Source organism: Arctopsyche grandis, chromosome 12, assembly GCF_051622035.1.
Source record: "Arctopsyche grandis isolate Sample6627 chromosome 12, ASM5162203v2, whole genome shotgun sequence".
Lineage (NCBI taxonomy): Eukaryota > Metazoa > Arthropoda > Insecta > Trichoptera > Hydropsychidae > Arctopsyche > Arctopsyche grandis.
This window is the reverse complement of record NC_135366.1, coordinates 5880462-5895842: the sequence shown is the minus strand read 5'-3', so window position 1 is coordinate 5895842 and position 15381 is coordinate 5880462. Positions and strand designations below refer to the sequence as shown.

At 32.1% G+C, this 15381-nt stretch overlaps 4 protein-coding genes across 17 annotated transcripts in view; 2 read left to right on the top strand and 2 right to left on the bottom strand.

The window, feature by feature from the left end:
* LOC143920036 (uncharacterized) overlaps window positions 1-630 on the top strand; it is a 34732-nt gene extending 34102 nt beyond the window's left edge. Inside the window, exon 3 of one of the 2 annotated variants that reach the window (XR_013261302.1) lies at window positions 428-630. The gene's annotated coding sequence lies outside the window, so the exon portion shown is untranslated. The remainder of the gene's footprint in view (window positions 1-427) is intronic. The other variant, XR_013261301.1, reaches the window with a different exon arrangement.
* The window catches only part of LOC143920042 (uncharacterized), a 366222-nt gene that overhangs the window by 233224 nt on the left and 117617 nt on the right, over window positions 1-15381 (bottom strand). The gene's annotated exons all lie outside the window — the stretch shown is intronic.
* LOC143920032 (serine protease gd-like) lies at window positions 819-7802 on the top strand. 4 transcript variants are annotated; one of them, XM_077442709.1, is made up of 9 exons: window positions 819-1001; window positions 3131-3169; window positions 3281-3520; window positions 3589-3754; window positions 3827-4106; window positions 4976-5151; window positions 5260-5537; window positions 6653-6797; window positions 6878-7802. In XM_077442709.1, exons 3-9 carry the CDS (start codon window positions 3308-3310, stop codon window positions 7087-7089), a joined length of 1470 nt encoding a protein of 489 aa, XP_077298835.1. In that variant the 5' UTR covers window positions 819-1001; window positions 3131-3169; window positions 3281-3307; the 3' UTR covers window positions 7090-7802. The 4 variants fall into 4 exon arrangements, with proteins under 4 accessions (XP_077298835.1, XP_077298836.1, XP_077298837.1 ...); XM_077442710.1 differs by having other exon boundaries at window positions 943-1110; window positions 6878-7760; XM_077442711.1 differs by lacking the exons at window positions 819-1001; window positions 3131-3169 and adding an exon at window positions 1043-1110 and having other exon boundaries at window positions 6878-7756.
* LOC143920030 (serine protease gd-like) lies at window positions 7274-14642 on the bottom strand. Of its 10 annotated transcripts, none has more exons than XM_077442699.1 (8): window positions 14366-14542; window positions 13860-14073; window positions 11688-11853; window positions 11274-11610; window positions 11019-11200; window positions 8867-9126; window positions 8650-8794; window positions 7274-8078 (listed from the first exon to the last, which is right to left on the bottom strand). In XM_077442699.1, exons 2-8 carry the CDS (start codon window positions 14058-14060, stop codon window positions 7873-7875), a joined length of 1497 nt encoding a protein of 498 aa, XP_077298825.1. In that variant the 5' UTR covers window positions 14061-14073; window positions 14366-14542; the 3' UTR covers window positions 7274-7872. The 10 variants fall into 10 exon arrangements, with proteins under 10 accessions (XP_077298825.1, XP_077298823.1, XP_077298824.1 ...); XM_077442697.1 differs by having other exon boundaries at window positions 7276-8078; window positions 14415-14642; XM_077442698.1 differs by having other exon boundaries at window positions 7276-8078; window positions 14378-14578.

Here is a 15381-nt window from a genome sequence, read left to right as displayed (position 1 = left end):
TATTGGCTATTTGCAGGTACTATATCTGCAACAGGCGCAAAGCCTTCTGCGCATGCGTGTGAACTGTCACTGTCAGCGTGTTTACTGTTAAAATTTAAAATTTTGATTTAAACCTCTTAAAATTTAGTTCGAACTCGTAAAGTGACGTAGAGTAAAAAATATAATTTTTATCTAATACAACGTATAATACCTACATACAAGTACAAGCCGCGAACTAGTTAAATGATATAAATCTATTATAATAACGTGCGAAATTTATTTGCCTGATGTATAATGAACGATTGATTAAACAGGTCTAGCATACATTAAATGTAAGAAATTATAATCGGATTATAAGTTCACGCGCATGCGCAGAAGGCTTTGCGCCTGTCGCAGATATTGTACCTGCAAATAGCCAATAATTCGCAGATGTAATACCTGCAAATAGCCACAACCTTAAGTTTTTGACAAAATTGTGACACTCCACTACATACATCATAATCAATTTGACCAAATTTTATGTACTACATATACATATACATAGGTTGAGTCTTCAGATTGGTTGGTTAGGCTAGGTTGCACGCAATTTTTAAATGTAAATAAGATAGTATCATATTTGTATCATGAGAAATAAATCTGATATTCTGCCAGTTTTTGTCTTTCAATCTACCGTAGCACATTTTTCAGGATCACATCGCGGATCTTCAACAGCTAGTTTTTATTATTCGAATTCGTGACATTTATGTGTGTGGCATTTGTTGTTGTGTTTTACCAGATTATAATTATGCAGGTGTCGTCAGCAATTTTCGGGGAAATCATCGCGATTCGTATATCACAATATAGCTTTTCCACTTCTGCTGTACCGCATAGACAGAGATAGCTATAATATTCGCCGGTGGCTGACTGATGATACTCGATGTCGATAATCATCAGGGTCATCTTCGGTGAATCCCGGCCTTAACCAGTCTCATTCGAGAGCCTGTCCGGCTTATACGCGCTCAGCTCAAACAAAAACAGTGCATGTAAATATTATAAAACTTGTATTAATCGAATGACAAATATTAATTCATTACACACTAGTGCGCTAAATTTTGACAAATATTTACCGGAAAGAATGAACCAGTGACGTGGGTGATAATTTTATTTTATTGGCAGTATAATAATATTTCCCTATATGTGGATGATTTTGGCCTGGTTTTGTTTTGTTTTAATTGGTGGTGCTTTGAACCACAACGCACGGTCGAATTGATAACTTTGCGTATACATATTTCAAGGTTACGATAAACATTAAATATTAAGACTATTAAAACCGTTAGCTTTTCTGAACTATTTTTTTCTGTTTGTGTGTTTGGATACTATGCACGTGTATTTACAGTTCTATTGACAAAAGCCTCATTTACTTTGCTCATACCAAGAACAATACCCGTTTGAGCCCAATATGCATACACAGAAGCAACATATCGCTCATTGCGACAACAATGTCACAACTCAACAAATTTCAAAAGGCTTTGGCTTTAAAAGTTAAAAAGTTATAAAAGTTAAGTCACAGTAATATATTAACTACTATTGTGTATTTATGATGATGGTAATTCCGAATCTTTATTCCAACAAATTATTCTTAAATGTTGTTGCGAAATTAATACCTAAATATATAGCATTTAATTTCAAAATATTTCTGCGTAGGGGTGGGTTTAGGATACAAATGAAAGGCCAAAGTCGCTTCACAGCTTTTATTGAGTGATTCACGCGCAGCCAGCGCTCGTTCCAGAATACTCCCTGTACCAAGTGTACTTTTAAAGGGCAAGTTGCTCACTACAGCTTCCCCGATCCTTTTATTTATCCATTGTCTAGACATGTACAGTTTTACAGTATCACGCTCTCAGGTACATACAGTCTACGTTCGACCTAATCTGAGGGTCTCCATTGTTCATCCCCTAATGCACTTAACCAGCGGATCCTCTTCTCCCGTTTTCCTACGTTACAATATGTACATATGTAGATGTATATAGAAAGATTTCGGGTTATGATACCGTTGTCGCAAATAAGTTTTGTAATAGAAGGTTACTGTGTTAGAAATGCACAAAACCAGGAGGGAACATGAAATCTGATAATCTGATATATATTTATACATAAATAATGTATATATGTATCATATTGTCTTCAATCAATGTGTCTTGCCAGTGATGACGTATGTATGCGAAACTTGGGCGTTTAACAACTATGACAAAGGTGGTTGGTGTAATGGTGGGAGTAAAGAAATTGAAATGGCAATGGGTGGGTCACGCATCTAGAAAAACGGACGATAGATGGTCGAAAGAAGTGCTTAAATGGTACCCGAGGGAATGTAAAAGGGTGCGAGAGGAGATGGGGGGATGAAATATGAAAAGTGTGAGGAATGAAATGGATGATAGTTGCTCAAAACAAAGACGAATGGAAGCGTGTTGGAAAGGACTTCGTCCAGCAGTGGATGGCAAATCGTTGTGAATGATTGTATCATATTTGCGGCTGCTTTGATGTGTTTATAGTCAAATATTAAATATGTAGCTCATTGCCTCTATGCGTATTGCGATTTGTCAAAAAGTATTTTAAAAAGGATCCAGTCTATTTAAGAAGTGCTTTTTTTTTAAAAAAAAAAGAAGCCGGAAATCACTTCTTGTCAAGTTTTTTTTTTTAAACAAATACAATTCAAATATCATTTAAAGCAGATTTTACTCCTACAGAGCACATAAAAAATGAGACATAGTTTATATTATTTTTTTTTACATTACAAAAATCCCTGCTTTTAAGTAATATTTTAAATGTCACAACTTCAAGGTACGTTTTGTATAATAAAACTTAAACAAAAAACGATTCACAAAATTGCAACGCTTAAAATATTAAAATATATAAAATATCAATTTTGAACTTCGTCTACTTGTTTATGGCTTATTTTTGCCATGTTAATAGTCGATCGTGATACTTATTACCAAATGAGGTTTGAATTATAAGAATATTGTTTAAAAAATGTTGGAAAATTTTTGAAATTTGCATAAAATATTAATGTTATAAATAAATAGATGCTAATGATAATTATTGTGAATATAATATTTGAAACGAAATTTAAATCAGTACATAATTACATAAAATATATAGTGTATACATTTTTTTATAGTTGCATTCTACCTGCTTTTGAGTATTGACCCTTGTAACAGTAAGTGTTCTTATTTTATCAATGTATTTATATTTAAATCAATTAAATATTACATTCAATAAAGGAGAGATACATATGAGACCATTCAATTACCGAAACATTACTTTTCAGACGCTTCATTGAAAATACTAGAGAAAGATGAAGTCAGAATACCTTGGGCTATGCTTTTTACTATTTAATACTTTTATAATCGGCATAAGCGGACAATTTGCCCCACAATCTCCATGTCCACGTATATTTCAATATGAATACTACGATAGATGGTATGGATTCATTGGAATTCCAGCGCCAAACTACGGAACAAATATCAGAATACAACTCAAAATGACTGTCGGCACTAATTTACCTTCGGTAAGTATTGCTGAGTTTAAGTTTTCATACTCTGATTTTATGATATTAATTTTGTATTAATTCAACAGCAATACGTAGGAAGAATAGACTTGATCGATACGAAGGAAGAATTAGACCAAAAACTATACTATGGAGGCACCATACGATACCGAGTACATTTTCCTCTTCGTTTTCCTGTCCCATCAGTAGATAAGATCAAATATAATGGTCGAACAATTTGTGCTGGGTCTCCAAGTAAGTTTTAATTTGTTTCTAATCAACATAATCTACCATATATTAATTTATTTTACCGATTTTTCTCTGTAGATCAAAACTTATTCTATACAAAGATTCATCTGAATCATGAACTAGCACCAAACAATAATAATGACTTCAACATCCAAGTGATTGAAATCGATCCGAATAATCCGAATCCGGTTAACTTTCAACCGAAACCAGCAGAATTTCCGACAACAACTTCTAGTCCATTGATATCACTTCTTAACTTCACTGGTATACAACTAGTACCTTTGGACAACAATGTCTTTGGTCCTCAAACACCACAAGTTACTACACCAGCACCACCACCACCATCACTTGATTCTCTGTATGTATTATATAAAATTATATCAGACTTAAGAGGGCTGGACACCAGCGCCTTGTCCATACAAACGTATTACACTTCTCCCTTCCTCAATTATGGCACTAGAGAAATTATTTTTTAATATGCTATGGATATCCACTATTGAGATGCATCTATCGTTTTATTTTTTTGATTAGTTATTTTTTATAGGAGCTAGGAGCCACCAAACATCTATAAAATCGCCTCTTTTTTACACCCACGAAAAGAGTCCAGCGTGCTTATTTAACGGTCGATTTAAAAAAAAATACGCGCATAGTTGCACAGAAAATATCTTTCTCATACCAATGATGATTTTTTTTTTTAAATTGGTCCAGTTTTGGACGAGAAAATAGGAGAATACGAAACCTCGATTTTGTCGATTTAAAATACGTATTATCTGGTCGAAGCGCAACTGTCGCATTCACTCAATATATATTTTGATATATATTGTCGCATTCACTCAATATATACATTTACTCAATATATATATCGAAGAAAGGAACGGCAACAAAATTAAGGTTTCGGGTGTACAGCCCTCTTAAGACTGGTTATATTATCATTCAAGGCTATGAGATTCAAAATTATGCTTAGAAATGGACTATTTTTGCTAGAAATGGACTATTAGCTATTTAATCTTTACAAGATGGAATAAAATTTCATCTTCATTACCAGGCCTGATCTTAAATGGAAACGTATGAAAATCATTTATATTTTATATGGTGCTATATTGCGAATATAAAATAAAATTCAAGGCCATAACGTACATATAATCCTTGTATAGATCTTTTCCTTTTGCTTTTTATTTTTCCCACGTTATTTTATTACGATTATTATTTTATCTTTTTGTTAAAAAGGCTTGAAGTGTTCGAATGTGGAGTTTCTGCAAAAACGTTTAATCCACTCATTGCTGGAGGAACTAGTTTCTCTCAAGGCGAATGGCCGTGGATTGTTGCCTTGTTTCATAAAAATACCAAAGGAGTTACATTTGTATGTTCGGGCACTTTGCTGTCTACATCTCATGTTATTACAGGTTGAATACACTTTTTAAAATTTAATATATGTATATATGTACATAAAAATATAATATGCATATAAAATTAATTATTTATTATATTTATATGTTATATGTATGTTTCAGCGGCTCATTGCGTCTTAGATCTGAACAAATCTTCTAAAAAGTCGTTCAGCTTGGTTGCGAGACTGGGATCACACAATCTTCAGGACTGGGCTGATCCCAACGATAAAATTTTAAATATTATTAAAGTCGAAGTTCATCCTAACTTCAATCGCTCAAACTTACACAATGATATTGCAGTGTTGTCGGTCGCCACAATTCAATTCACTGATTATATTAAACCGATTTGTATTTGGGACGGACTCGACAGTCAAGAATTGATCGTTGGAAAAAATGGAAAGGTTATATTTACATATATTATTGTATATCTACAAAATTTATTTATTTTTGTATATAATGTCTGAAATGAAATATATTACATATATCTGAATTCATGTTCAGCATACATATTTGTATGTATAATTGTATAAATTGGTTCATGGAAATTCACACTGGAAAAGTTCTAAATTTTTTTAATTGTATTATTTATTTTTTTGGTTCTTTGATTTTTTCAATAATGGGTACCATTTAATTGTTTATATATTATTCTTTGCTCTTAGCAATGTGTAATTACGCCAGATGTATATGTTATAATTCTTTGTTTTTAATTTTTCATACAAATGAGACACTCTTCCATAGTAGCGAGTTGAATTCTGAGATCGAAATTTATTATCTTGTCATCACCATCATAAGTAGAGGTAGGATAGTCACAGTGCTATCCATTGTTCGGCAAACCTTTAACAATGCATTTACAACCTTTGAACAATACACGGCCCCCTCAGGCTCCGGTGACTAATCATAAGTCTTCTCCCATTCATTTCTGGGTGGTGAAATGCTGCAATCTTCCTTTCCAATCTTTTTACATCTTGCGCAACCTTACTCCAATTCATTTCGAATCTTTTTACTTTATTTTATGTAGTTCATATGTCTGTTAAGCATAAAATTAGCCTTAGTTGTGGTTTTCTGTATCCTCTTGGGTATCATTCAAATATGTATGTATGTACATACCATGTTCCGATGCGGTGCAAACGATCGACAAGCGCCAGACAGACTGAACCACAGATTAACGACACGTGTACCTTATGCGTGCGCACTGCTCGCACTTACACCAAGCGAAATCTACCCGAAGTCCCGACATACCTACCCTGTATACGTTCTGTGTTTCTGATACTTTAGTTCCGAATTTTGCCTTATTTAACTCGCCAGAAAGATCCAACTCAATTTTAATAATTACCATTTTAATAATTGCATCTGTGCACATCGAAAGGTTACTCGTCATCTGATGTGCAATCTATCATTCGTGAAGTCGAGAATTGCGTTTAAAGCAGCCATCCAGTTAATCTGTGGTTCAGTCTGGCTGGCGCTTGTCGATCGTTTGCACCAAACCCACTTAAGCCATAACCAAATATGATTTCAGGTCGTTGGATGGGGACGAGATGAAACTGGTCAACTGGTAACCGCCGAACCAAAGCTAGTCACCATGCCTATAGTATCTACGGAAACGTGTAAAGCTAGCAATGTAGAATTTATACGTTACACATCGGACACGACTCTTTGTGCTGGTGAGTACATATGTACATATACTATGAGACGACCATCACGTGTATAATAGTAAATATATATGATCTTGTATGAATTTCAGGCAACAGGGACGGTGTTGGTCCCTGTAACGGAGACTCGGGTGGTGGAATGTACTTACCGCTGAACAAACGCTGGTATATTCGTGGGATCGTTTCGAACAGCATAAGAGATCCAGACGATTATGGTTCAGACTCTTGCTCCCTCAGCAACTATGTGATTTTCACGGACGCTGCCAAATATACACCATGGATTAAAGAAGTTATGGGGAATTAAAGTTTCGCACTGTTCCGACACTGCTCTCTAAATTTTGACAAAGCAATATGTAATTTATTTTACAGCGTTTTTATAATTTTTCAAATAAGAATTATGAGAATCGTGTTGATCGTAAAAAAATTGTATGTATTGTATTCAGTGCGAATGAAGCATTGTTTGTGTTAGTCAATTGAGTAAAATATATGTGTAGTATTAAATATCATATTTATTGAAATTATTTTTGTATTACAATTTTTTACACATTTTATAAAGTAACTCGAATGGTTGTGAATCTGATTGTTTGCTAAAAATCAATTTAAATCATATACAGAACAACCTAACCTCACCTTATAAAATAATTGTGATTTTATGCTAATTTTGTTTAATAAATATCTTAACAAGTTCTATTTATTACAATATCGTTAATTATAATCTGTAAAATGCACGTAAATATTATATATGATGCTCAATCTACTTTCTAAATCAAATTTTCGTATATTTTATAAACTTATTAAACTGATTTATGACTAGAAAGTAGATGAAGATATCCATTAATCAACATTATGTCAATATTTATTAAATACCTTCAATTAACTTCGATAAAAAGTCTCTTCATTGAAGAGTTTAGTAAAATCCTAACATTGATATGTTTTCCTTTTTTATATTTTGTCAAACAAATTTGTTACATAAGAATAAAAAAATACATTAAATAACACATTAACTTTTACTATCATATTCTCTTGTCAATAATTAGATTCATGAATATTGATTTTATTTCATATACTCTTACAATTGAATAATGATTTACTGGCCTTGAATACTATTAATCCAATCACTATACTTGCTGACGTCCGTATAAACTACAAAATCTCTGAGACCGCACTCTTCATCAGTTTCCTTATCTGGAAGACTATTGGAAACAATACCCCTTATGTGCCATTTTCCTCCCAAAAGGAAATATAGACCGCCTCCAGAATCACCACTGCACGGTCCCGTACCATCTTTGTTTCCTGTCAAGAAAAAAAGATTAGAATTACAGGTGTAGGAATACAATACAGCTTGTACGAGCTTTCAGCAAAGCCGAAGCAGTCATCTATTCACTCCAGATAAACAAACCTTGAGTTCAGGGGAACAACCGAAATAGCATATATCCTATTACCCCATAAAACACAAGGCACGCGACCACACAAAAGATACCCTTGAGCCTGGAAGAATCTTCGAGAACGAGATGACACCACCGCACCCATATCCAGACCACCGATAAAGGCGATTCGACTCGCTCCAGATAAATACCCATCAAGCAACCTTGTGGCACACCCACACAAAGGAAACCCTTGAACCCGGAGGAATCCCCGAGAACAAGATGACATCACCGTGCCCATATATAAACCAGTACAGCAGCCACAGACGGCAGTTCAGTCAATTTTCTGTACTGACAATAAACTAGTATACTGAAGAAAATAAATTTCCTCTGTTATCTACAACGAGTTTCCATAGGCCGGGTTACGATCACAACATAACCTCCCGTCCTATACAGGGAAAAAATCTCCTTTGTAAATATAAAACGGATAATAATCGCACCTGCACACATGGTAGTGGACGAAGTGAATGGTATTATTCTGGGATCATTTCTTTGGCACTCCTCCGTCGAAGCTACCCTTGCGGTGGCTTTCTTTGGTTCAGGAGTTACCGAATTGCCGTTTTCGTCCTTGCCCCATCCGACCACCTTAAAATTTACATTTTGAATTACATCGTAATATTATAAAATATCGTTCATACAAGAGCCGTTGTAACTCACCGTTCCAGTCTTTCCAACTAAAATATTCAAATTTGTACTGGATGCCCACATGCAAATCGGTTGAATGAACGCCGTGAATTCGATTCTTGATATTTTAAGGATAGCAATGTCGTTATGTAACGTGGTGCGATTATAATTTGGATGTATGTGACTATCCTGGATGTTGGAAATCTTAACATTACCACCCCATTCGTTTATATTGTGTAACCCGAATTTGGCTAATAGTTTTTCAGTTTTCCTTCTAGGCACACAATGGGCAGCTGAAAAATAATAAAAATTAAATATGAGAAAAAAATCGGTTATATTTTGATTTTGATTGAAGTATAATTTGTTTTCAACAAAGCGTTTTTCTAACTTGCCTATTGAATATAATAACATAGATAGAAGTATGATTGGAATAACAGGAAGAGTTTAGAGGAAAAAACTATAGTTGTAATAAACAGGATTTGGATAAAATATGAACATGGTGGGTTTGGTGCAAACGATCGACAAGCGCCAGACAGATTAAACCACAGATTAACTGTATGGCTGCTTTAAACGCAATTCTTGACTTCACGAATGATAGATTGCACATCAGATGACGAGTAACCTTTCGATGTGCACAGATGCAATTATTAAAATGGTAATTATTAAAATTGAGTTGGATCTTTCTGGCGAGTTTAATAAGGCAAAATTCGGAACTAAAGTATCAGAAGCACAGAACGTATACAGGGTAGGTATGTCGGGACTTCGGGTAGATTTCGCTTAGTGTAAGTGCGAGCAGTGCGCACGCATAAGGTACACGTGTCGTTAATCTGTGGTTCAGTCTGTCTGGCGCTTGTCGATCGTTTGCACCGCATCGGAACATGGTATGTACATACATACATATTTGAATGATACTCAAGAGGATACAAAAAACCACAACTAAGGCTAATTTATGCTTAACATATAAACTACATAAAATAAAGTAAAAAGGTTCGAAATGAATTGGAGTAAGGTTGCGCAAGATGTAAAAAGATTGGAAAGGAAGATTGCAGCATTTCACCACTCAGAAATGAATGGGAGAAGACTTATGATGGTGATGACAAGATAATAAATTTATTTATCAACTGAAGAATTCTCAAACTTTTCTTAAAAAAAAAAAATAAAGTCTATGGAATGTTGCCGTTTAAAAATGAGATGCCAAATTTGGTGTTTCTGAATTGAATACTGTAAATTTGCACTAAAGATAAATTAACGTTTCATTTTATATTAAATACTAGTGTTTTTTATTAAATGCTCGGATTTGTAATATATATAAACCGCTTAAACATGGCTAATCTAATAGTAAACATTATATTAAATTTATTTGAATAGTTTTATTTTATTTAAATTGAACGTCACGGATTCTAAGACCCAAACATACATACAAAGTCTCTTTTGAAATCATATATTAGATATATAAAACGAGCCCTATGATTCTAATTATATGTACATATAATGCAAATAGATTTTAAATGTATTTACGGTATTTTATATTAATGAACAATGTGAACATTGAAATATGTATATTAAGGAAAACAATGGTTCAGTTGAAAATTTTTTTCATAATAGTGTTGAATATTTGAATTTATATCTATAGTTATTTCTGGTAAAATTGATCGATTTCGTCTAACTTTGTCGTTGAAACTTTCATACAATAACATGTAGTTGCAACAAAAAAAATCTTTTTACCCACCAAATCATTGTCAAAAATCAAAATTAAATACATTAAAAATGTATTCGCATTAAAATATAAATTTGAGCGACAGCTAACGTCATATTTGATTTCCACTTGGGTAAAACCCACTAAGAGGAAAACTTCACATAAAAAAAATACCACATAAATAAGTGTTCACACTTCATACATATATCATATTTCAACAAAATACAAACTTAAAATACATATATTCTAGTATTTTATGTAATACTGTACATATGTACATATGTATACAGTTTTTGCAAGCCTATTTCATTTGCAAAAGATTTAATTTCATTTGCAAAAGTATTAATTTCATTTGCAAAAGGATGAATTTCATTTGCAAAATGATGAATTTCATTTGCAAAAGGGTGAATTTCATTTGCAAAAGGGTGAAACAGGCTTGCAAAAACTGTAAATAAATAAATATGTATAGTAAATATAAAATGATATTACCAGTGATTATATCAGTACTGGATATAAGAGAGCCGGAGCATATGAAACTTGTACTGGCAGACTTAATACTGAAGAGTGCTCCCAACCACGGCCATTCACCTCGTTCAGTGGCTTCTCCACCTTTAATCAACGCATTCGTTGACAATGGTGCTGTCGCTTTTCCACACTGCTGTACATCAATACTGAATAACAATAAAAAAGCACAAATTACTATACAATTCATAAATAATATATCCAAAGATCATATACACTCACTACGATTCAATGAATTCTGGTATCGGAGGCGGATTGGTGGGTCGAACATACACTGGTTTTGGAGTCGTAGTAGTATATATGCTATTGTCAACTTGCGGTGGAATAGTATACACTGGCTGATAAATTTGGGGTTTTGCTGTGGTAGTAGGTGGTGGCTGATAAACTGGTAGGTCATAATCTGTCGGTTCATAAACTGGTGGCCGATAAGCCGGGCGGCTCGGTGGGAAGTTTTGTGGATTTACGGGTCGTCTGTTGCCCGAACCACCATAAGCAACGGTTGAAAGTGTGTGATCCAGAGTTATGGTTGTAATGTATTGTGCGGAGTTTGAAAAGACCTCTGAAAAAAGTACAATTTGATTAATTTAATGCTATGACTACATATATCATTTTAATTTAGTGTGTTTGTTCGTGTACCTGGTGGCCCTGAACAATACAATCTGTTGTTTATCTCGATGCTAGTAACTTTCGGAACCGGACTACGAAGAGGGAAATGAAGTTTATATGTCACGGTGCCACCGCGCTGTATAATTTGAGATATTTCTTGGTCGCTTCCTTCTACTTCAATTTTTCCAACATAGCTCTGTGAAAAGTTATTACAATTATGGACTTGAACATTTTTTCTTTACTTTTACAATTTTAAAATATAGGCTATTTTAACTTAACTAAATATATTGGCTTTCATTTTGCTAGGAAAAATTTAAATATAAAAAAAAATTTTTCAGCAAAGTGAGGATCTTTGTCTTCCATTATTTTAGTGAGTATTTTTAATTTGTTAACAAAACTGACATTTATTTTATTATTTTATATTTAATCCCTCATGGTTTATTAAAGATTTGTGGTAATTGATTTTGATTTTTAAATGCTTTTTATTATTACGAAATTATGTTCACAATACATCTTATATCTATTTTAATAGCTACTGATCTACTGATCATTTTCTATTTTACAATTCAATTTAATTTGGTTAGTAATCATAGTATTATATTATTCTAATCTTAATGTACAGCATAACAGGAAAAAGAGCTCAAAAACCTTTTTACAATCCTATTTGTGGTAATTGTTTTTTATTTGAATGAGACTTTAAGCAAAAAGTATGAAAAATCTTTTTAGGATCTTTTACAAAAAATTACTTTTCATTAATTTTATTGAGAATGAGGTAAAACAAATGAAGAAATTTTATGTATAAATATCAAATTATTTGTCAAATAAATTTAAAAATAAATAAAGTCAGGACTTTTATTAATTTATATGATCTTTTTTTTCTTTGAAAAAAGTAAAATGATTTTAAAAGTGTATTTTGTACGGTTCGGTGATTATTGGTCACAAAGCGCCGAAAAGTCCATCATTCAAACGATAACTATCATACTAATGAGAACTCGAGTGCTAAATATTCCGTATTCGCGATTTTCATGTCAAAAATTGTCTTTTGGGAGATCGCAATGTGACTAATAATCCAATTACCATTTTCTACATATATGAATAGATGTTCACGATCCTAGAAATGGTTATATTATAATAATATATTTATATAATATACACATACATAGTATTACATATAATATTTGGGCCTCGTTGTGATTTTATTTTTATTTGTATTTTGTTTTATTTTATTTTACTTTTTCTTTTTCTTTCTCCTTGTGTACATTTTTATGTACTATTTTTCTTTTGTTCAATATGAAACTAAGAATGTGATTTTTGATTTTTACACTTTTGTACATTTATTATTTTTCTTATGTGTTATTTTTCTTTTGTTTTCTGTTTTTTTATTTTTATTTTTTCATTTTATCATGTTTTTCTGCCTTTGCATATTTGCTTTTTATTTTATGTATTTTATTTTTCTGTTTTTCATAATCAATTGTAGGCCATTGGGGCGCAGTTAGGTTCTCCCTGTAAAGCCACAATGGTCCAAAACTACTATAAATAAACAAAATAAATAAATTTATACTATGTACATATACATATGTAGATAGAACTTTATTGATTTTTAATATGTAATCACTTAATTTTACTTTTAACTATTAAATTATATATAAATCTTACAGATATATATGGAATCTCCCCGACATAATTACTGAGTTACATATTATTCTAATGCTGCTTATGTTCTTTCTGCATATAAATAAATATATTTAAGATTGTACGTATGATTATATAAATGAAAATAATTATATCAAGCATGCCTTATTTTAAGCTCAATATATAATATTATTGTATATTATGATATAATATATCCAAGATTCCAAAATATATTAAATTAATGCAGGAACATATAAAACTTTATTCAATTTTGGTCACTCTTTTAATGGTTTGTTGTTTATACTATAATCTTTCTCATATAATCAAGCAACGTTGGTTTTATTTATTAGTAAAAATTGTAGTTAGTTGTTGAAAGAATGAGAGAGAAGGAAAACTGTCATCAAACACTAATTGTATGTATGTATATTAAAAAGGAAAAACAGATTTTAATTATTTATTACATTTTCCTCATAATTCTATTGGCCTTAAATATTTTGGAAACAAATATTGCTTATCAACAAGCACTCTTCGTACTATCAATGAATTGTTTTGTATGAAAAGTAAACTTACCGTCGGCAATTGAGCACCTAATGACATGCTCACGGTCATGGCTATCTGTGATCCAAAACTCGACGAAGGGATCCTGATGACTCCAAACCATTGATTTCCACCATATTCATAGCGGAATAGATTCGGACACGGAGATTCTTGTCCGGCTATTCCAATGATTAACACACTTAAATAAAAGCATAGCAACCAGTACGTTGACATGCTTACATGTTAGCTGAAAATATTAAAATTTAAATGTAAAACTTTATAAATTCAATCATTATATAATAAGAAACTTTTTGTAATCGATAGAATATGTTGAAATTGGCTATATGTATTAAATTTTTGATCAAATATATTATATCTAGCAATGAAAGTTGTGTTTAAGACGATTTTGTATAAATGTTTACGTTTCATAAGTCGTTACTGTTTGGCAAAATTGTAATACGTATAACAATATGCTTAAAGTTTCTATTTCTATATAGTTTTGTTACAAATCCGGTGAACACACACACACACACACATACATGTATACATACGCACTAAACTTTCCCAAGAGTTCACAGTGTGAAGTACCTTTACGACGCGATTCGATTGGATGTGTACCGTTGACTGTTTGCGAAAAACTTGATTCACGTGAATGTCGCAGACGAACGAGGAAAAAGAGCAAAAGTTTTGCATTTAATGAACGCTATCTCGTTTACACACTCGCTTTGTCTCGGTCGCATATCGATACTAATGTTGTGTCCAAGGCGGGGTGTGACCTCGTGAAAAACGAGATTTTGAATAAATATTTGAATATACATTTGGTATTATTTTTTTTTGATTTTTAAATGCTTTTTATTATTACGAAATTATGTTCACAATACATCTTATATCTATTTTAATAGCTACTGATCTACTGATCAATTTCTATTTTACAATTTTAATTTAATTTGGTTAGTAATCACAGTATTATATTATTCTAATGTTAATCTAAAGCATAATAGGAAAAAGAGCTCAAAAACCTATTTACAATCCTTATAAATGTTCATAATACATCTAATACATAATATTAATTAAATACTATCTAAAGTCGATGACCTAAAGCAGATTGTGTTTAGGTAATCTGTGTTTATACCTGAAGGGTATAGACATTTTATTGTAATCACCGAGACTCTTCACAAGTGTGTTAGTATGGTTATTAGTGATTCTTTCATAGAATCTACTGGTTAGTTTGTTAGTAATGTCTGTAACAAACGGAATATTATATATAGCATGCAGTTTTTTCAGGTTAGTATATATGGGTGTATTATAAATTATTTTAAGGGATTTATTTTGTATTACTTGGAGCTTGGAAAGGTTAGTATTCGAGGCGTTATTCCATACAAGTGAAGCATAGGTTAATAATGGTAATATTTATTTTTATTTTATTTTATTTTATTTTACGGTCAAGAAAAAATTGACCATTTTACATGTTGGAAATAGAGAAAGAAAAAGAAAAAAAATTAAAATGAAATATAAAAGAAAAATACACATACATTCATATACTACAAAATAAATT